This window comes from Ixodes scapularis, unplaced genomic scaffold, assembly GCF_016920785.2.
Source record: "Ixodes scapularis isolate PalLabHiFi unplaced genomic scaffold, ASM1692078v2 PGA_scaffold11__112_contigs__length_91849675, whole genome shotgun sequence".
Taxonomy (NCBI): Eukaryota; Metazoa; Arthropoda; class Arachnida; order Ixodida; family Ixodidae; genus Ixodes; species Ixodes scapularis.
In genome coordinates this window covers 15,972,887-15,995,085 of record NW_024609837.1, presented here as the reverse complement: position 1 = coordinate 15,995,085, position 22,199 = coordinate 15,972,887, and the positions used below count along the sequence as shown (strand labels likewise).

Sequence of the window (22,199 nt, the reverse complement as noted above, 5' to 3'; positions counted from 1 at the left end):
ATTTTAAGCTACGCATCAATGTCCTGTATCTTTTATTCTCAGTCGTGGAAGCTCAGTCATCACATTACTTTTTGATCTGTCTACACAAAAAGATGGCAAAGATAAACGCCCCAAATCGTCTGATGCTAAATTTACTTTTGTATCATATGCTTGTTAACCTACACTTCCAACTGTCACTTTTTGTCTAAATTTCAACTTGTATGTTTCTATTTCTTAGATAACACTTGTCGAGAAACAAAAAGCAGACCTTCTCTTCAGTGGTATCACAAAGTTTACGGAACTCGGGTCTGAACTGCGGAGCCTTGACCAGTAAGATTTTCTTTCTCTCGTATTAGTGCTTCAAAACTGTTCTCGATTTCTAAGGGGATCCCAACCTACAAGTTTCATACTGCAGTAACAAGATTTTACTTATGTTGATCGGTGTTCATGTGCATGATTGATTCTTGCTGCGAAAAAAAGCACATGCATCATATTTTTCATGAAAACAATCAGAAAGCAAATCTTACCCATGAAAGGACCCTATAGCAAATGGCTAGGTCTGTGAAATTTTGAGATTTACTGAGCACACAAGTGTCAGGCTCAGTAGGGGAGTGCAGATTTAGCCTTTGGGGGCAAACATTATCCCCGTGTTGTCACTTCCTAAGTCCTTCCAGAAGTTCTAGTAGTATGTGCGTGTTGTTTGGAAAAGTTGATGTGCAAACCGTTTTCATCAAAAGACGACCTAGTGTTCTAGTAGATGTGGCAGCAGACAGTGTTAAAAACAAATATCTTTCCAAGTTGCTGATGACAGTTCCAGAAGTCTCTTTTGAACTTCAATTTTGGTGAAAAATTTTCTTTCTTGACAGATCCAGCTTATCAGTGATCGTACATCACTGTTCCTGGTGTGAGGAAACGTGACATTTTTCTGGTGCTTTCTTGACGTTGCAACAGACATTGTAGGCCTCCCAAAAGCGGTGGTTTGATTGCTGCAAAGGAGCACTTTTCCTGCTACATCCTGCTACGTTTAACGAAAATGTGTAGGGAATTTGCACTAGCCGTGTGTCAAAAGTTAATTTCACTTTCTCATTTTCGGCAGCTCAAGCCCTCTGCAGTGCCGGATTGTTGCATTAGTTATTAACAGTCCTCGGAAGTTCCACAATATTTGTCACTGTTCCCAATATGTCTAGGTTGGCTAATTGGCTCCGTTGAGTGTGCTTCTCACTGTACTCGGACGCACTGCGGCCAAGCAACACACGTGGAGTGACATTGCGATTTCGCACATCTCCTTTTGCTGCAGCGCAGCTGTGTGCTAGGGAGAAAGAACTCCTCCAGGGGGGGATTGTGTCCACGCATGCGCCGGTATCTGGAAACAAAATTGGAACATCATGTATAGGTTACAGACTGATGCAGTATCTTTTAGGGTGTGTATGTATCATTCGTCATGATATAATCTTTTTCTTTTTTTCTTTTAATTCGAGGTTTTAAGATGGATGCTCAGGTATGGCGAGATGATCTTGAATGGATTTGGTGGCACTCTTATTTTTTTTATGTCAAATTTTCATTTAGTTTTTGACTCAATAGTTTTCGGTCTGTTCGAGAACGCAGTCATTGAAGTTTAATCTACACTAATTGAGCTTTAGCATTGGACAGGTTGAAACTTAGGAATAACTTTAACGTGTGTTTCAAGGGTGCCTCCTGCAATGGACCCTTTTTATAGATAAAAAATGGCCGTCGTCATAACATTCTTGTTACTGTGCCTGGTGCTGTTATACACAGCTGTACAGCTAGTTGAGTGCTTGAGGGGGTCAAATTGTCTAGTTCACAGTGGATGCTAATGAGTAGTAGCACAGGACTATGAAAGCCAAGGGGGCATTGTATTTTAGTCTTACCATGCCAAGAAATTAATCTTTTTATTTATTTATTTATATATCTGAACATACTGTCGGCCCCTTCTGAAACCAGGATACAAGTGGGAAACATAATTATGTTTAACAGGATATATACAACAGCCCAACAATCAGTTGCAAACATGGTCTGCACTGCCTTGCTCCAAAACAAGCAGAATACCTAAGTTACACATCTGCAACAGTGGCGTACGCAGGATTTCATTTCGCGGGGGGCCGGACCAACGAGAGTAAAGGGGGACAAGATAAAAAGAAAAGAAAGTCCAAGAGAAAATAAAAGCATGTTCATTTTTTTTATAATAACTATGCATTCTTTTATTAAGCAATTAAAATAAAGTTTTCATATTGGTTTTGGGATGATTATGGTACATAAAAATGATGCCCCGGAAATTCCCCAGCAGGAAGGCATTCGCATTTTACTTTTTTTATTTACAAGTCAAGTCAAAAGAAGGCACCAGAGTAAGCAGAAAACAAGAATCATAAAAACAAATATTTTATGAAGCACGACTCCAATGCACAAAGCCTCCAGTCATCGGGGCTGATAAAACAATGATGCATAAGTAGAAACGCGGAACATCTTAATGGATAGACGATAAGCACTGGAAAGCTGCTCCACCATAAAGTACTCCCTATCTTAACCTGATCTAACCAACAAAAATCTCACGTGATTTGTTCGTTGGTGTCGATTTCTAAGGTTTCCGAAGTCCGCTCACAAAAGAAAGTCAAGGAAGTCGCACAACGCAACAAAGGGACGATGTAAAATGGTTTACACACTCCCATATTGCACTTGGCTCTCGTCCTGAGGCAACAGGTCGCACTCTTGCGCCCCTATCTCACGCGGTTCTCAAACTGCTGATGACAACTTCCGTACTCGAACCTTGAACCGCAAATCCCGCGCCTTTAGGCGCCTACATTCACTTTTCTAAGACTTTTCCCGCCATCCGAGGAGCCAATCAGATATCGCTCTTTTTAGACCAATGGGAGCCACGCGGTACAAAACAAACAAACACATACAATACAAAATACAATTAAGAAAGGACACGTGCATAGACCCCCGAAAACTCCTAAAAACCTTCGCCCTAACTGTCGACCGTCAGCCGGACACCGCTTCAAGGAAAAACCCCTCGTCGGGGTGCAAGAGCAGTACCAGCGCTTCTTCTCAAAATAAAAAAAAGGCTACAAAACATCGAGGGGCCCCGCTGTGCTCGAGCGAGGCACAGTGCATGGTACGCACCCAGAGCTGGGTCCGTGGCGACGACAAACCAGCCCTGGCGGCTCCGCGAGAGGGACATGGGGCACTCGCGAAGCAATAAAAGTAGAAGTAAAGAAAGATGTTCGTTAATTGATTATTTTCCAGTCATATTAGATAAAAGACGCTAAAACTAAAAATTTTTTATTATTCTTACTATGTCATAAATGGCATATTGCATTCCCTTCCTTTTTTATTTCCTTTTTTTTTACAACTTCTCCACGAAGTTTGATATTGATAAACCCGAGAGTCAGTAACCTCGCCGACTCCCCCCCCCCTCGGAAATTTCGGGGTAAGGGGGGGGGGGGGGGGGGACCGCGGCCCTTTCGGCTCCCCCCCCCCCCCCTGTGTACGCCACTGATGTGCAATAACACTATTGTAACACAACAGATACAGCCAATGTCGCTATAAAGCGTTAAAAATTGTGGATGTGAATATCTTAACACTGCATTGTATTTGAAGTTCGAATGATGAGAATGCTTAGGCGAGAAAATCAATTTTTACTACTACAAAATAGACTTTTGGCTGTTCCAGTATTGACTCTAAAATGACTCGTATCAATCACATTGCTGTCAAAGTCACAGATAAGAAGGCTGACAGGAAATATCTTGCTGTTCTTGACTTCTCCTAGGTGTGCTGATACAAGTGTATTTCAGGTGAAGCCTGAAGGGAATCCAGAGGTTGGTATTTATATATTCATTTTTCTTTTATTGGGCCTTTTGTAACAGTCTTTAGTCCTAGAAAATCTACTTTAGTGAACAACTCCGCATCTAGTGCAATATGAAAGGGGGAATATACAAGCAAACCAGATCAAATACAAGGGGTAATCGTATGGAAATAAGAGATACGACATGAGGTATGACGATAATGTACTCTGTCAAAGGGAAGTAAATGCAATAGTGTTGTGCGAATATTCTAATTTTCGAATCTTAGTAGTTTTGAATAATATGCTATTCAGTATTCGCTTCGAGATAAACTGCGACATTCATACTTTTCGAAGTGTCGATCGCGGAGGGTGAGCCCCGCTGAGTATGCTTTTCACCGAGCACTTGTGCACTGCGGAGAAGTAATACCCGCAGAACTTGCGGTTTTTGCCGGTGTTGCTTCCCCGCAGTGCACAGGTGCTCGGTGAGAAGCGCACTCTACAGGGCTAACCGACCGTGCAGCAATGTCTTGACCACCCGCATTCATAATTCACGCTTTCGTTCTATTTGTCAAATTTGAAATTGGAACAAATTTTGTTTATAGCAGGCAGATTTATAAACCCCATTGATTAAGGTAGCTGCAACAAATTTGATGTTTACGTGCCACATTTCATAAATATGGTTGGTTGCCTTGTATATTGCAATCAATTGAGTTTAGAAGTAGACAACTGGAAGGTTAGGAACGACCTTCACGAGTTAAGCTGAATTTTCGCTTAACCATAGTGCACGGTAGTGAAACAATTATCAAATATTGAACAGTTTTAAAAAACTTCAATATTCAATTCAAACATTTTCGGCCAAAACCTCTATTTTCTCTAAAAATGCAATATTTGCACATGCCTTAAATGCAACATTGGACAGTTGATTTTATAAAAAAATGTCATGAACAATTGCGCACCAGAATGTTTGCACAAAAAAGAAAATAATATGGGCCATGTTGGAAGTGTAGATAATACAGAGCGGCTGCGAGCTTCTTGCCAGTGAGTTACTGAGAATGCAGTAATGAAGCGTGTCTTGCACAGCGCAGTACAAACTGCCCATGTCTAGGGGCCATCGGTAGAAAATTTTAAATTCACACATCTCCTGTCAAAAGAGAAACAAAATTTGAAGCAGCTACTCGTGATTCAAATTAATTTATCCGTTAAGATAAAGATTCTTGGCGAATCGCACTTTGAGCATGCTGACTTAGTACTTCGCCAACGAAAGAATGGCTTGCAGCATGGCATGGACTCTAGTTGGTTCATGAATAAAATTCTGTTGTCGTTTGGAAAGCTGGCATACCCATGTTTTGTTCCTGGGCAATGCTTTTCTTGTAACATCATAAACTCAATCTTTGATGAATCACTGTATTATTTGGTGGGATCTGTGTTGCTCTGGCATATTATGCTTGTCATTGTTGCTTTCTGTTACCTTGGCATTTTAATGTAAATCCTCAAGGATACATGTTACTTCTGTAGCGAAATTCATGGTTCGTATATTGCACATGTTGAAAACTATGGTTTGCAAGAAATTTCTTATAATTTTTAGCATGCACAGTGTGCACTGAAATTTGTAGCGTCTGCTGGATTGAAGCAGCAAATCTCTGTTGGTACACCTATTAGTTATAAAAATATAGAAAGCAGTATAAGTGGACTTATACCATGATTGCATGTAGCCCCTCAGTTGAAAGCCTGACCTGTAGGTATATTCCTCATTATCATAGGTCACTCAACTTAGGTACATTGTGGAGGTACAGCTCTGCCAGAAATATCAAGCCTGTTAAAGAACACATTGTATTTATATCTTGGGGTCAGTGTTCCTTTAGATTGGATTCTAAAGCATTTAGATGTTGCTTCATTGAAAGACAGTCATCTTATAAGAATAAGAATAAGAAGAGTCTTGACAGCAGTCTTTTGATTGTGAAGTTTTCATAATAGCGTAAAATATAACGTGCTTTTGCATTTTCAGTCGTTGCCGTCTCAGATTGTGCGAGATGCCTTCAGGAGGGCCGAAAAGCAGCAGATGTTGAGGATGGCCTGTCATCATGCCTGGACTGCCATCCTTGCAAGGGCTGTGGCACCTGCAATAGTCAGATATCAAGACCTTCCAAAGGCTATGGAAGCTTCGCTAAGAAAGGCCCTTGAGAAGAGCCATTGCTCAACTTAAAAAAGACTTATGTGCTTAGTCCTCGATTAGCGAAATAAATGCGATGCAAACTCGATTTGCAATAGGTGAAATGGAAAGTGAGAGAAGGAATATGTTCTCTGAGTGATGCTCACTCATCCTTTGCAATTTTGTATTGGCATATTCTTTCACGAATTTTGTGCTTTTTTTTTTAAACAAAAGCTACATCTATCGTCCCAAAAATAGAGATGAGTAGATAAATTTTATTAAATGCCTCTTTGTTTAACTTTGTTTCACTGTTCAAAGGGCCTCTGACACGCCAAAAAAAAATTTTTTTTATGCTAGGCATTGAAATGGCATGTCAGGACATTACAGAAAAATCGTTTCACTAAAGAGTTGCGTTCTTTTTTTATATAAAAATAGAAATAGGAGGCCGAAGTCAAGGTTCCCGCCAGTGCACTGTGACCTAACAGTGTACCGCAAGGTGTCGGGGCGGTCAGAAGGGAGGCATCGACCTACGTCACTAAAAGTGGGTTCGCAGAAAGTCACGTGAGTTTCACTGAAACTCACTAGTGGAACTGAAACGAAGTTTCAGTTCCACTAGCTCTTTATCGCTGCACCGTTGACCAGTTTGCGTGCCGTAAAAGTTGAGGAAAAAGAGTCAGTAAGGTCAATGATGAAAGCGTTGCGAGTACAAGCCAGTGTACGAGTGCATGTGATCAGTCCGATGATACGGAGCTATACTGGGCGCAAAAGAAGCTATCAAGTCTTGAAAAAAAAATTTAGAACGCTCGCAAAAATTAGGATTGCTTGCGTACGACACGCCCAATTGCATGGCTGAACATCTAGACGGTGGTTTAAAAGCGCAAAGGACTAAGAAGAGAAGAAGGGGACAGGACAGAGCGCTTACTTACAACTGTCAAATTTAATAGAGCATCTAGAGAAAGACAAGGTGGAAGTGAAAAGGGAGAAAAGAAAAATGAAATAAAATTAAAGTCACTGCTGCTATTAAGAACATATTTGGTTTTAGAAATCGAAACAAAAATATTTTGACTGCAGCTGAAGGCAAAGTACTTGTCACGTAAAAAAAAAAAACTGTCTATACAGCAAAATGAAAAAATAATAAAAATTTGAATAGTAGGAAAAAAGAAAAAAACCATTAGGCAGAGCGACCGGCTAAAACGTCTTGAGGTAAAACACCGCTAGAACTGAAGTTCTTTTTGTGTTTCAAGTCTTTAGGGCATACACCGAAGGAACTGAAGTTCTTTCTGTGTTAGGGTCACTGATGGGGCGCTTATACACTTGTCGCCACTGGTGAGGATGACTTGAGCCTCGTACAGCTCTCGAATGTTTTTGTCACGGAACCGCTTCAGAACTTTGGTGTTGGTGAATGTTGGTGAGCATTTGCAGTCTCTGACATGCACCGCAAGATGTCCCGATGGTGCCGATTTCAACGTTTGGGCATGTTCTCTTAATCTCGTATTGATACATCGCCCCGACTGACCTACATACACTTTGCCGCAAGTAAATGGTATTTGATATATCACTCCACTTTGACATTCTACATACTTGAGTCGATGTTTTACACTGCATTCTTGCTGTTGATGCTGTTGGCAATTGATCTTAGGGCAGAGCCTTTTTAGTTTGTCCGGAGCTGAAAGCACGACTTGGACTTGAAACTTCGCAGCTGTTCTCTTCAAGTTGTGGGACAAGCGGTGTATATATGGCAGAACTGTCGGTCGGTGTTTCTTGTGTTTTTCAGTGTCATGTTTTTATTTGAGGTCATCAAGGATTCCGCGACTTCATATATTATCGAACTGGGATATCCCGACGCTTTCAGTCTTTGTACTTGAGCATCAAAGCTTTCCCCCACAAAAGAAAGGTATCTTTATAGGTTCCTGTGTGGCGCCTATATTATGTGATATTTACTTGGCCCAATGTGATCGGGCAGTAGCCAGTACACTTTTCAACAGCCATGTATCTCATATTTTTCGATACGTTGATGATTACCTCGTTCTTCTTCAACATGGCCCAAGTGAGAATGAGACGCAACTATGCAACATCATCCGATCTAACTTTTTAGAAAATGGCCTGGGTCTCAAGTTCACCCAAGAGTCACCAGTGAACTCCAGACTCCAATTTTTAGATCTAAGACTGGTTTTCTCTGACAACCACGCTTGCTGGATGTATTCCCCTCGATCGAAGAAAGGTCTTTTACAGTATGATTCGGCTCATTCCAAAATTATTAAAAGAGGAATTGCAAAAAATTGCCTGAATACAGCTCTTAAAAAATCTTGCGTACACTCAGCGGGGGAAAGCTTTGATGCTCAAGTACAAAGACTGAAAGCGTCGGAATATCCCAGTTCGATAATATATGAAGTCGCGGAATCCTTGATGACCTCAAATAAGAAACATGACACTGGAAAACACAAGAAACACCGACCGACAGTTCTGCCATATATACACCGCTTGTCCCACAACTTGAAGAGAACAGCTGCGAAGTTTCCAGTCCAAGTCGTGCTTTCAGCTCGGACAAACTAAAAAGGCTCTGCCCTAAGATCAATTGCCAACAGCATCAACAGCAAGAATGCAGTGTAAAACATTGACTCAAGTATGTAGAATGTCAAAGTGGAGTGATATATCAAATACCATTTACTTGCGGCAAAGTGTATTTAGGTCAGTCGGGGCGATGTATCAATACGAGATTAAGAGAACATGCCCAAACGTTGAAATCGGCACCATCGGGACATCTTGCGGTGCATGTCAGAGACTGCAAATGCTCACCAACATTCACCAACACCAAAGTTCTGAAGCGGTTCCGTGACAAAAACATTCGAGAGCTGTACGAGGCTCAAGTCATCCTCACCAGTGGCGACAAGTGTATAAGCGCCCCATCAGTGACCCTAACACAGAAAGAACTTCAGTTCCTTCGGTGTATGCCCTAAAGACTTGAAACACAAAAAGAACTTCAGTTCTAGCGGTGTTTTACCTCAAGACTTTTTAGCTGGTCGCTCTGCCTAATGGTTTTTTTCTTTTTTCTTACTATTCAATTTTTTATTATTTTTTCATTTTGCTGTATAGATAGTTTTTTTTTTACGTGACAAGTACTTTGCCTTCAGCTGCAGTCAAAATATTTTTGTTTCGATTTCTAAAACCAAATATGTTCTTAATAGCAGCAGTGACTTTAATTTTATTTCATTTTTCTTTTCTCCCTTTTCACTTCCACCTTGTCTTTCTCTAGATGCTCTATTAAATTTGACAGTTGTAAGTAAGCGCTCTGTCCTGTCCCCTTCTTCTCTTCTTAGTCCTTTGCGCTTTTAAACCACCGTCTAGATGTTCAACCAACTAGCCCCCCAACTAATTCTGATGCAATTTCTTTCTTCTACAATGGGCCCTTTTCCTTGTCTTTCCCCTCTGGACTCTATTTCTATTTACATCAGTGTGATCGCCAACACAACCTGCAAAGCAAGATTCTATTCTGCCGCCATCAGACATGGTGCGGTTCCACCGGACTTGGTTGGGTTGTTTGGCTTTGCAAGACCTTCCCAACATCATGCAAAAAGAATATGCAAGATTGTCCGCTCCGAGATGTGGAGGCAGGTCCGATACTTCAGATCTTGCCTCTGGGTTCTTGCGGGGTGTGGAGACCCCGGTGGCGGCCAAGGACGAAGGTACAGAACCTTCCTTGACAGAGCAAGTAAGGAAACGGAATTCCTATGGTCTTCATATATTCCGCATATAAAAAGTCTCCGTGCTCAAAATAACCAACGCAAGGGAGAATCCGTAACGTTGTTGGGGGATGCTACAATACCGGCGGAGATAGGCAAGATACTCGAAAAAGGACCAAAATTCTGCACACCACCAAAAATGCAGGGCGTAGAGCTGGTGTCTAAGATACACGACATAGCGGCAAAGGCCCAAGAAGCTGATAGACTTCGATGTGTGGACGATTGTGTTGACGTGCTGCTACAGACTGGTCAAGTTAATGACAAGAATATGAGAATTCCTACTATTGTCAATTATTTCAAAACGAATGACCTAACCCTTCTAGTTTCTGATAAAGAAGGAGGTTTCGTTGTCATTCCTAGGTCACTCTACCTCGAAAAAGCAGGGCGGGCCATAGAAAAAAACTTTAACAAGTTGCATGATTTCAAAACCAAAAGTGTGAAGGCAAAGGCGCTTCAAATGTGCCACAGACTTGAGTTGGAGCAATTGAGGAAGACGATTACTGCTACCAAAAAGGACAGTCTGGATATGTTTTTCACAGCAAAAACGCACAAGAACGAATGCCCTTTTCGAGTTGTGGTCACTGAGAAAGGGTCTTGGCAGGGTCTAATGTCACGGTTCCTCTTAAGCCATTTGTCTAATCTCCAGCTGAATGACCCATTCCTAATAGCAAACTCGGAGGAACTTATTAAGTATCTGCAACTAAATGCGATGACAGTGCGCTTTGGGTTCTCACTTGATGTGGAGGATCTATTTTACTCAGTACCACACATCAAATTATTAGCAGCAGTAAGCGAATGTATTGAAGCCAATGGAACTATTTCCTTTCAAAACAAGTGCGGCATTCCGGTAGAGTCCTTTTTAGAACTTTTAAAGTTCTACCTTTCTGCTACAGTCGTCACTTTTGAAGGTGATTCTTTCCTACAAAAGAAAGGTATCTGTATAGGTTCCTGTGTGGCGCCTATATTATGTGATATTTACTTGGCCCAATGCGATCGGGCAGTAGCCAGTACACTTTTCAACAGCCATGTATCTCATATTTTTCGATACGTTGATGATTACCTCGTTCTTCTTCAACATCGCCCAAGTGAGAATGAGACGCAACTATTCAACATCATCCGATCTAACTTTTTAGAAAATGGCCAGGGTCTCAAGTTCACCCAAGAGTCACCAGTGAACTCCAGACTCCAATTTTTAGATCTAAGACTGGTTTTCTCTGACAACCACGCTTGCTGGATGTATTCCCCTCGATCGAAGAAAGGTCTTGTATGATTCGGCTCATTCCAAAATTATTAAAAGAGGAATTGCAAAAAATTGCCTGAATACAGCTCTTAAAAAATCTTGCGTACACTCAGCGGGGGAAAGCTTTGATGCTCAAGTACAAAGACTGAAAGCGTCGGGATATCCCAGTTCGATAATATATGAAGTCGCGGAATCCTTGATGACCTCAAATAAGAAACATGAACCTGGAAAACACAAGAAACACCGACCGACAGTTCTGCCATATATACACCGCTTGTCCCACAACTTGAAGAGAACAGCTGCGAAGTTTCAAGTCCAAGTCGTGCTTTCAGCTCCGGACAAACTAAAAAGGCTCTGCCCTAAGATCAATTGCCAACAGCATCAACAGCAAGAATGCAGTGTAAAACATCGACTCAAGTATGTAGAATGTCAAAGTGGAGTGATATATCAAATACCATTTACTTGCGGCAAAGTGTATGTAGGTCAGTCGGGGCGATGTATCAATACGAGATTAAGAGAACATGCCCAAACGTTGAAATCGGCACCATCGGGACATCTTGCGGTGCATGTCAGAGACTGCAAATGCTCACCAACATTCACCAACACCAAAGTTCTGAAGCGGTTCCGTGACAAAAACATTCGAGAGCTGTACGAGGCTCAAGTCATCCTCACCAGTGGCGACAAGTGTATAAGCGCCCCATCAGTGACCCTAACACAGAAAGAACTTCAGTTCCTTCGGTGTATGCCCTAAAGACTTGAAACACAAAAAGAACTTCAGTTCTAGCGGTGTTTTACCTCAAGACTTTTTAGCCGGTCGCTCTGCCTAATGGTTTTTTTCTTTTTTCCTACTATTCAATTTTTTATTATTTTTTCATTTTGCTGTATAGATAGTTTTTTTTTACGTGACAAGTACTTTGCCTTCAGCTGCAGTCAAAATATTTTTGTTTCGATTTCTAAAACCAAATATGTTCTTAATAGCAGCAGTGACTTTAATTTTATTTCATTTTTCTTTTCTCCCTTTTCACTTCCACCTTGTCTTTCTCTAGATGCTCTATTAAATTTGACAGTTGTAAGTAAGCGCTCTGTCCTGTCCCCTTCTTCTCTTCTTAGTCCTTTGCGCTTTTAAACCACCGTCTAGATGTTCAACCAACTAGCCCCCCAACTAATTCTGATGCATGGCTGAAGGTTCGGACACCGAGGTCGTCGAATCATCGCATACTCTCCAGGCTGAAGATGCCTGCCGTCCCTCGGAAATGCATGCAGTGTGATTTCTTCAGTTGCTGAAATACCAAGACAGTCCCTCACACAGCACCTTCTAGGCATTGTAGTTGATCACGTCAATTCACTGACTCCTCTTCTTTTACCTTTACAGCAACATTAAGCGATGAAAAGCAGATAAAGGAAACCTTGTCTGCTTGGATCGCTCGTGGAGGTACGGAGAACAACAAAAATATTTTAAAAAATATTACACGCGCTCGCGGTAGGCACGAGGAGGGATACAACTCACGTGACTTCCGCCGATGCCTCCCTTCTGACCGCCCCGACACCTTGTGGTACACTGTTACGTCACAGTGCACTGGCGGAAACTTTGAATTGGGCCTCGTATTTCTATTTTTATAAAAAAAAACAAAAAAACTACGCATTTCTATAGTGAAACAATTTTTTGTAATGTCCTGACACGCCATTTCAACGCCTAGCATGAAAAAAAAAATTTTTTTTTTTTTTTGGCGTGTCAGGGGTTTTTTGATCAGAATCATTCCATGCAGGGTGTCGAACCGGAACCGAACCGAACCGAAAACCGGAACAGAACCGTTATTTTTAGCCGAACCGGAACTGAACCGAACCGAAATCTTCGCCGCCATCTTGGAACTGAACCGGAACTGAACCGGAAAAAAATATAACGGTAACCGGTTCAAAACGGTTCACGGTATTTCTTTTGTTAGTATTACAAATTTATTATTATTGGCACGTGTATTCCTCTACGTATTGATCAAATCGTCATATACAGAATTGCAATGTATAATAAATCCTGGTTTTTCGCGGCGCTTTCTTATTGGCACTATGATTAGCCATGTGTCACAATGTCACATGACGTCATGATGTCAATCCATGCTGTCGAGTAATGTCACATCACGTGACCCCGTGACGTCACGTGACTCACCGCGTTAAGTCGATTCGAATTGAGGACGTCGCTAGATCTATTAACGTTGTTGATACCGTGACGTCACATGACATCACAACTTCGCACTGAGAGTCACGTGACACCATGATGTACCCGATTGTCATGATCCCGAGTCAAATGCTCTGGTTCATGACAACCAGTATCGCCAAACATTCGGGTAACGCTCGTGTTCAACTCAAAGATTATGATGGGCCCGAGTCCCACTAAAGCTAGAAACAGAAACAAACGAAAGCGACAAGCCTCAGACACATGCAGCATGTTCGCGATGGTACCTTTATACGGCTTTGAGTTGTTCGGTGCTCGCGAAGTTAGCACGAGTGTTTACAAGCCTGCAAATGGTACCATCGTGTGCATGATACTCGTGTTTGAGCATAGCCTTCTTTATTCTACAAAGCCTGTCAAATCGCGAAATACTCTGGTTTAAGGCTAGCCGCTGTCGTTTGTTTCTGTTTGTCGCTTTAGTGGGGCTCGGGCATTATAGCCCAACTAAAATTATATCTGAAGATCAGCCCAGGCTCTCTGCTTTGCCAACCCTGCGTATGACTATGATAAACACAGACGGTGTATATATTAGGATCAGATCACGTGGCTGATAGTTCTAATTGTGAGTTGAGGAGGGGAAAGCTGTTTCATTTCTTTCTTTCGACTGTCTGCCATTTCGCGGAGGGGCAAACTAATGGATGCTTTTGCAAGTTATCAACGTCAAGGATTACAACTTAGCGGTATTTATTGAACTTAAGGTAAAAAAAAAAAAAAAAAAAAGATGCTGCACGACCCATTTTACATGTATGCACACCATTGAGGCTCCCAAACATGTTTTCGTTATTGCTGAACTGCCTCAGAAAGTTGTCCCGAGAATAGAAGTGTTAAAGGGTCTAAATGTGACGTATTAGTCGGACGTTACATGGAACTATTAGTGTGTACGGGAGGGATACCTGAAAAGAAAGATCCTAGTGGCCTCACGGGGATAGCCGAACGTTGGCAGCCGCTCTAAGTCTCACAGGAGTGTCGCTCTCAAGTTCTCCAAGTTTCGACCGCCCTGTATTTTGTTTAACCTTCACAGTTTGGTGCAAAGTTAAAGCAAGGAAGAATTACTGTTAACAAGTGACACAAATATAATTGTCGAGTGAACACCACTCAATACGGAGCAGGCAATCCCTGAGGAATAAAAGGTATCTTGAGGAGCAACTAAAAAAAAAGGGAGTGGGGAGGGGGGTAGTTTTAAAGCATACTGTGTCGTAAAGATTCCTCTACCCCACATTTTCGGCGCAGACTAGAAAGCGTGGCCTGGAAACGATAGTGACAGATGGGTAGTTGGTACAACTTTTATTTGTAAAAACACTCTTGCCAGAAAGCACGTTTTCGTCGTGCCAGATACTCGCGCCGTGCCTAACGACGGTGTACCAACAAGAAAAATGTGTGCCCCTCAAATACATAGCTTGCACTGAGCGCGAAACTTTTGCAGCGTGCATTTTGCCAAACCGGATTTGATTTTCTCAGCTAGAACAACTCGCAATGACAACCAGTATCTAGTGCGATTACGTCACGTGCAAACCTTGTTAAATACTTCAGCTTTCTGGTGAAGTGCGACGTTCGCAACACCAGCAGTAGACGTCCAATGTGTAAAGTTGTGTAGTATTTATAGTAGTCTCGCGATGATATACGGCAGCCTAATGAAATGTTGGAGCACATGACTGATAAAGAACAGAGTCATGAAGTAAGGTCTCAAAACGAGTGCACGTAAAACCTGAGATAACATTAGCCTCCCGAGGTAGTATCCCGCGACTTTCGAGCTGAGGCAAGCTGATGCCCAAAAGTGATTTATATTAGGATTCTAAAAAATCTTTGTTTGCCCTTCGCGGAACCTATGTTTAATTAGGAATATCATTTTATGCATTTCTATGCATTTCTTTTTGCAGTAAAGCGTTGTGTAAGGGATTATTTAGAAAAAATTGCGTGTCATCTCCTTATTTCTGCACATTTCGTGTATTTGCCTTCCGATATATCATGTGACCACAGTGTTTTTTGGCATGCCCTGCAACCCACTATTTTATACTGCAAAACAGCTAACAAAAGCACGTTGCCGAAGACACAACAGCTGGCTATTTTCGAGTATCGTCCTTCCGTGTCGGTCTCAGGCGGTTATGTGAACTTCATAAAGTCAAATTTATCGATGATAATAAAAATATACTTAATTCCTGTCTGAAGATTTGGCAGCATAAATAGAAGATTCTCACCTCCAAGATATATAAGTAAATGCGCCTTTAAATTATCTGAAAGATGTCCGGCAAATATTTTTCGGCGCTTTTATCCACTATAGACACGTTATAGGTGATTTTGAAAAGATTTAAATAATGTTTTTTTTTATTATTTTGAAGCTAATTTAAATAACTATGTGTGTTCCTCACGCATATATAACTTCTCAAATATATAGAAGTTTATTATCGCGTTTTTTATGTGTTTTTACTATCGCCTTTTTTTACTGGAACGAATGGTGGAACTATGACGATTGCACACTTAAACTCTCAGAAAGTGTCCAATTAGGTAGCTTCCGAATTGAGTAGAGCATGAAATACCACTTTGTTCTATTTAACAAAAATCATCAATTAGCGAGGGTGATGCTTATTTGCAAATTAAATTGACCTGCATTTTGTCAAGACCAAACCTCAACATCCAGGCTATGCCAGTTTATCCAATATAAGAAAATGTTCACATGGGTAAGCACTGTTTTAGGACAGATTCGATCTCAGTACTAAGGTGCTCATAGGTTAGAGTGAACAATTTCAGCCACTCCTTTTCGCATGATTCGTCGCCCGCATCATGGTGCTGAGAGCAAACAATATGCTAGTTAGAAAAACAAGCATTGCGATTGTCGCTTAGTGTTCCTATAAAATATAGACTGGAAGGACTTGTCCCGTGACTTTCGTGACATTTTGAAAATTATATTCCCTTAAGCTCAGTCGTCTCGTCATCATATATATATATTGTGAAACGTATTCCGTAAAACACATTTCATGATATATATGGCGACGAGGTGCCCATTTCATGATTGTATTCACTGTAATTAATTCCTTAGTTCAAGGGCAAAACCACGATTCAACATCTAATACTGCGATACAAAGTTGTACCAATCACGGGTATTTTAGGCAACCTACTTCACTTCCGAAAACATTTCGATTCAGGTACAATATATGTGACTCTGGTAAACGAAGGGATGTTGAGTCGTATAAACACGACGTTTTGTTTGTTAATGTAGATTTTCCTTTCTTGTTGTGTAGGAATAAATAACAGAATTTTATAATTTTGGTACCTGAGAATAAAACTGAATTGAACAAACAATAAAAAAAAAACTATATACTGTAAACGACTCTTTTTCGTGGGCTCAATATTTCGCGATTTAGGTCAAAGCTGAAGTTTTGGAATAATTCGCGGGTTGTAATTTTCTCGACGCGGTGGAATCTCAATATGAATTTCAATCTGTTTACATTTTACCGAAATTGTTCGCGGGACCCAATTTTCGCGAATTGTTGGCGATTCGCGAAATTCTCAAAAATAGGTCCTCGCAAAAATCAGATCGTTTACAGCAGTTAGTTTCACGGCCTAAATAGCGCCTATTGACAGAACAACGCGGAAAATATATTCTCAATTTAGCGGTTCAAACCGGTTCGAACCGGTTCGAACCGGTTTGAACCGTTATTTTTTGCGCCCCGGAACTGAACCGGAACTGAACCGAAAGCCGTGAACCCGAACCCGAACCGAACCAATAAAAATATCGGTTCGACACTCTGATTCCATGTAACACCGCATATCCGAACAATAGTATAGGCACTTCTCTTGTCATCTGTTAGAGGTTTGGTTTTGTGCAGGAATCGGGGTAGTTCTTGCAATAACTGTGCAGCCTTGTATTTTGCTTTCAGAACAGGCAAAGCAATGGATGCGCGTGCCTCCTCGTGCATGCATAAGTGAAAGAGGGTGTCGCGTTCAACCGGGGTCGTGCGCAAAATCAAAAGAGGTAAAGCACAAGGGCGAAACAAATCAAAGGTATATATATTTATATAAAGGAGAAAAAGAAAGTGTATTAAATAAAAGATTCAGATGAAATACAAATTACAGGAGGACCCTTAACACTGCTTACGTGTAGGAATGTGAAAGCATTTCTACACGTAGATCATTCCTAACGCCACTCCACAGAGAAGCCCCCTTCCTGGCGCTGCGGCCCGCGCGCCGATGAAAGGGAGAGAGCGGCGGCCGCGGGCGCACCACCTTCTCCATTTTCCTGGCGCGCGAGCCGCAGCTCCAGGAAGAGGGGTTCTCTGTGGGGTGGCGTTCCTTAGAGCTATGACGTGTCGCAGCCAATGGCTCTTATTGGCTGTCGGCCATTCTGGGATAGTCTTTGAGGACAAGACGGGAGCTTGCCGGTTGCTGGGACGAGGCCTGCCGCCAGTGTACTTTCTCCAGAACAGTGCCGAAGTAGAACCGTCTGGTCCGGCAAAGTTCTCTCGCACGCAACCCCCAACCTCGGATCTCTCTCTCTCTCTGCTCTAATTCTTCATCTTTTTTTCAATGTTGACAGAGGGTATGTGGGAGTCTGAAGTGAAAAGAAGTTGGTCTGTGTTAGCATATACTGCACACAAATTTTTACTGGTCTTCATACTTTCATTCTCTTTTTAACGAATACGCCTCGCAAGGGACCTCATTTTCGTCTTCTGCGCATGAGAAAGGAAGTAGCGGTGACCAGGCGGTGACGTCAGAACGCCGAGCCCTGATTGGCTGATCGCGACCCCCTATCTGAGCTTCGTCTGCTCCTTTGCAACGTTGTCTGCTCACAACGTCGTCTGCGTCTGTCTTACCTTTCCTGCGAATTTCGGAAGTGCCGGTCTTTACGGGCGAGCTCGACTTCGCCTTTCAGAGAGGGCAGACGAAATAACTCGAGCGGTACGTTGTTTTTGTCTAACAACTAGCAGACGCGCATCAAGGAGGGAAGTCAAAGGACTCACCGGCGAGGTGTCCCGAAGCGTCGAGGTTTGTTTGCTATGAACCGAGAGGGGTGAGCGTGTTAGTGCCCGCAAGTTCCCTCCCAAATACTTTTTTCCTCCTTTCGTGTGCGGCAAGACCCCTCACTCTTTAACGGCGTCGGCGGTTTGGCGCAGTTAACGTCGTCTGCTTTACGTATGCTAGTCAAAGCGATGGCTGCTTTACCTTTCCTGCGTCTGTCGGAGATTCACCGCTTTTTCACCGGCGAGAGTTACCGTTCCCTGGGGAAACAAGGAGATAACAAGAGGAAGAAATTGACCTCTTAATCTAAAATTGAGGTCAGCGATCAAAGTATAATACGGGAAGGGTTCACAAGAGTCGCGCGGGTATATTCCATTCAGCACGCCAGCCGGTCGTGGGCAAACGGTCGCCGAATCGCGGAGTGCCTGCTAGGCCTAACTGCCGTGCTCGCTTGGTGGCGTTCGGTGGAATCGTGGCCGTTGGAACTTTTCCCGGGTGTTTGTGGATCCAGCGTTCTTGTTCGTCGTGGTCTGTTTTAAGTACTTTTTACTTTTTTCTTGCTGCTTGAAGTCAGGACGCGTGAGAAGCGCACGTAGAAAAATAAACGTCCGTGGGTCGTCGCGACCGCTACGCTGTCGGCCATGCTGATTTGGTCGTAAGAAGTGCGTAAGACAGCTTCGGAGCTGTCGTAGGGTTTCATCGTAACCTGCGCAAAACTTGCGAAAATTTCGTTTCGTGAATACGAATTTGTTCTTAAGTTTTGTCTTACGCACATTTTTGGCGTAATATCGTTTCGTGAATCTGGCCTCTGCACTTTCGAAAGTCGCAGGCAAGGTAAGACAGACGCAAACGGCGTTGCGAGCAGACGACGTTGCAAAGGAGCAGACGACGCTCAGATAGGGGGGTTGCGATCAGCCAATCAGGGCTCGGCGTTCTGACGTCACCGCTACCCTCTGCGCAAGAAGCAGACGAACTTGCCCTCCGCATAGATAACACGGCATAGTAAGAGCATCAGAAATGTGCTCTTGCTCCCGCTTGCAGACTGGAATCCACTGGGTGACTTGGATAGACAAGTTTCTCAGGTTTCCTCCCTATAGGGAGCAGATTGCCAATTACAAATATGTAGTTTTTATTTTTTTATTTATGAAGCTACGAGTATTTTCCTTTGTGATAACCACAAGCATTGTCTAGTCATAATTGCTTTATTTATACAGCCTTTATGACTAGTAAAAGTGTTGTCTGAAAATAAGTGACTCTAATGTCTCAAAAATTAACGCTCTATTATCATCTAGGCCAGTGGTCTTCAACCATTGATGTTTCGCGGATTCCTTATGGATCGGCGGAGATGATGGAGGACCCCGTTTGGGGTGAGGGGAAGAGAAAAGTATAGGTTATTTATGAGAATGATTTAAAAAAAATGGATATAACTGAGGCCTGCGTGTAGTAAAATTCTCGTCGATCTACACACGAGAAAACTCGCCCGGGTCCATATCACATGAGCGAATGACGTTTTAGCGAACAGCGGCATTTGACCGCTTCGTGAGATCGGTCTATTTGACCAATCTCGCTGAGCCCCCCCCCCCCCCCCCCCCCCCCCCCGGCGCTGCGTTTACGCCGTTTTGCGGCGACAGTTTGCAGCGGCTCATTACAAAATTGTTAACCCACTTGGCCCACCCCGAAAACGCCGGTGCACACCCAGCTCGACGCGCGTGGAGCGAAAGCTCGCGCTGCAGAACCCAGGGATCCTGGGTTCGAGCCCCACCCCTGCCCGTTTCGATTTGGATGAGCATCCTACCGGCGTGCGGTCGTGTATCACTACTGCGTGGTGCACGTTAAAGACCCCAGGCTAGCGGCTGTACCGCACTGGAAAAATTTTTCATCTACAGTGTAAACCAGTGTCGCCCCTACTGGCAGACCAACCTTACGCTGTATAAATCACTAAAACGTCCAATTTGACTTTGACTTCGCGGCGTCCGACTATTCGCTAAAGTGTCATTCGGTGAAACGTGGGTCTTCGCTAAAACGTCATTGGATCAAGTGAGTGCCTCCCTGTTTTAGGCCACCAAATGTTCACGAATGCTTCGATGTCTGCATCTGCAGAGCTGACTTGCGATTAAATACCGAAATTCAAAACTCGATAGAATATATTCTCAAGGTGTGTTGGAGCAAGCATGTAGGTCTGAACGGCGAATTTTAATGGAGAGCTTTAGTGAATCGTTCCGACAGCCCCAATAAGGAGTATTCACTGGCCGCCATATTTGTGAGTGCTGCGTAGAGCGCATGCTCAGGACGAGCCCACATTAATAGGCTGCTAAGACCGGCAATCTTGAGGGTGCGGAATGCACGTTGCAAAAGAACTGTGGAAGCTCGCCATCGGCACGCGCTCAGCAGTCGCACTCACAGCTATGGCCGCCAGTGAATACTTCCTATAGACGCTTTACAGCAGCTGTGCATGGGCGCCGCCATAACCGCCCTTCAGTTTTTGTTTTCGCTTATATTTTTCACTCTGTTCCATCATTACCACAGGAGGACAGGTTACAAGCATTTTAGATACGACGGTGTCTTTTTCCCCAGCATTTGCCTTTGTGGAGGCTCGCCAAAGCCCGCTTCAGTGGTTTGATATCTCGGTAAGACAATAGAAGGTCGGCAATGGCGTCTGTAATCTGGCGCGTGTGTAAAGCGTCTATAACAATGCGATGCACGCGTGAAGGCGGCATCGGGTGGTGCCCCATTTGTGCTAAATTACACCATCAACGAATGTCTGCTATATCTTGTGCCAAAACGCCCTATCTTCGGTGTATCTTAATATTAAAGAATCGGAAAGAAACGAAAAAGGTAGAAATATGGATTCACAGTAGGGTTCCAGCTTAGGTCAGAGGATCAAAGGGGTAAACAGATAGGAGGAAGCAAAAGGATGGAAATGTACGCCGAGGCGCTTGCACCATTGGCGAAGCGGCCGTACCTGTGGCTTTCCTGCACTGCACTTAAAGTCTGCTCCTCACGTCATCGGATCTCAGCGAATAGCGGCGGCACGTGGAAAACACGCGCAACTCTGGCTCCCGTAGGAGCGCACAGGAGCTTGCGCCACCTAGGCGGGAGCGGTAACAGTAGCGAACCACGCGCGCTTCGGGATCTCGGAGGCAATGAGCGAACAACGGCAATGCCTCCGTTGCTGTAGGATAGATGGCGCGAGCTGCCACCCAACGCTGAAGTCCCTTGATGAATGTGTGTGCTCATTCGCGTGCGCGCGCGACGCTTCGATATTGTCGGTTTAAACTGGAGACCTTTCTTCCATTTGTGAAGATATAAAGCCCGCTTCACATCGTACGATTATGCTTGCGAATGTCAATCTACGTTCTACTTTTTCTTATTACTTACCTAACCAGGCGGAGTTCCGCCAAAATTTTTACATTTAATGTCAATCTCGTGTAAACCCCCCCCTTCCCCCCCCCCCCCCCCCCCCGAAAAAGAAAAAGTTTGGGGTGATAGCACGGATTTCAGCTGCCGTTCTCGCCCTTCCTGAAAAATTCGGGTCGTCACATTGGAACGCATGCGCGGGATAGTGGGGCACGCGTATCGGTACTCTCCTTTGTTGCGCGTTAACCGTTCACGGGAAAGTGGGGTACATGTGCCGTTCTCCTTCTCTGTCGCGCGCATGCGCAGTCTCGAGGCGAGGCGCTCACTAGATGGCCCTCCTATAGTAGCTGTATAGGCTCTGCTATACAGTTACTCTAGAGCCGCCGTGCCAAAGAAACGCTGGAGGTGAGAGTGACGTTTAGCTAGGGATGAAGGCCACCGACATCTGCAGTGAAACGCAGCAAAAACAACACCGTAATCTTTTAGAGCGCAGCTCTTAGGCGCCGGTTTCCGGCTTGAGCGGTGTCGGCGTAACCGCGCGGTGCATTATGGGAAACGTCCCATAATGCACCGCTGTGACGCGAGCTTTGCATTATGGGACGTTTTCCATAATGCACCGCGCGGGAGGGAGGAGGTGAGGAGCACGGGAGGACTAGATGAGAAGGGAGGAGGACAGGGTACGGATGAGGAGGAGGGGCATACCACACCCTCCCCTCCTCCCCCTCAAGTGCTGCGCTCTAATTCGGCATTACAGGGAG

The 22,199-nt window shown here is 43.6% G+C and overlaps 1 protein-coding gene across 4 annotated transcripts in view; it reads left to right on the top strand.

Moving 5' to 3' along the window:
* Positions 1-6,073, top strand: part of LOC8043301 (leucine-rich repeat-containing protein 49) — a 52,014-nt gene extending 45,941 nt beyond the window's left edge. For 3 of the 4 annotated variants that reach the window (XM_040207620.3, XM_042288831.1, XM_040207619.1), the window contains 3 exons: positions 218-309; positions 3,764-3,812; positions 5,784-6,073. In XM_040207620.3, the coding sequence (XP_040063554.1) occupies positions 218-309; positions 3,764-3,812; positions 5,784-5,981 (339 nt within the window). In that variant the 3' untranslated portion in view covers positions 5,982-6,073. Of the gene's footprint in view, positions 1-217; positions 310-1,276; positions 1,506-3,763; positions 3,813-5,783 lie in introns of those variants that run through there. The other variant, XM_040207625.3, reaches the window with a different exon arrangement.
* The last annotated feature ends 16,126 nt before the right edge of the window (positions 6,074-22,199 follow it).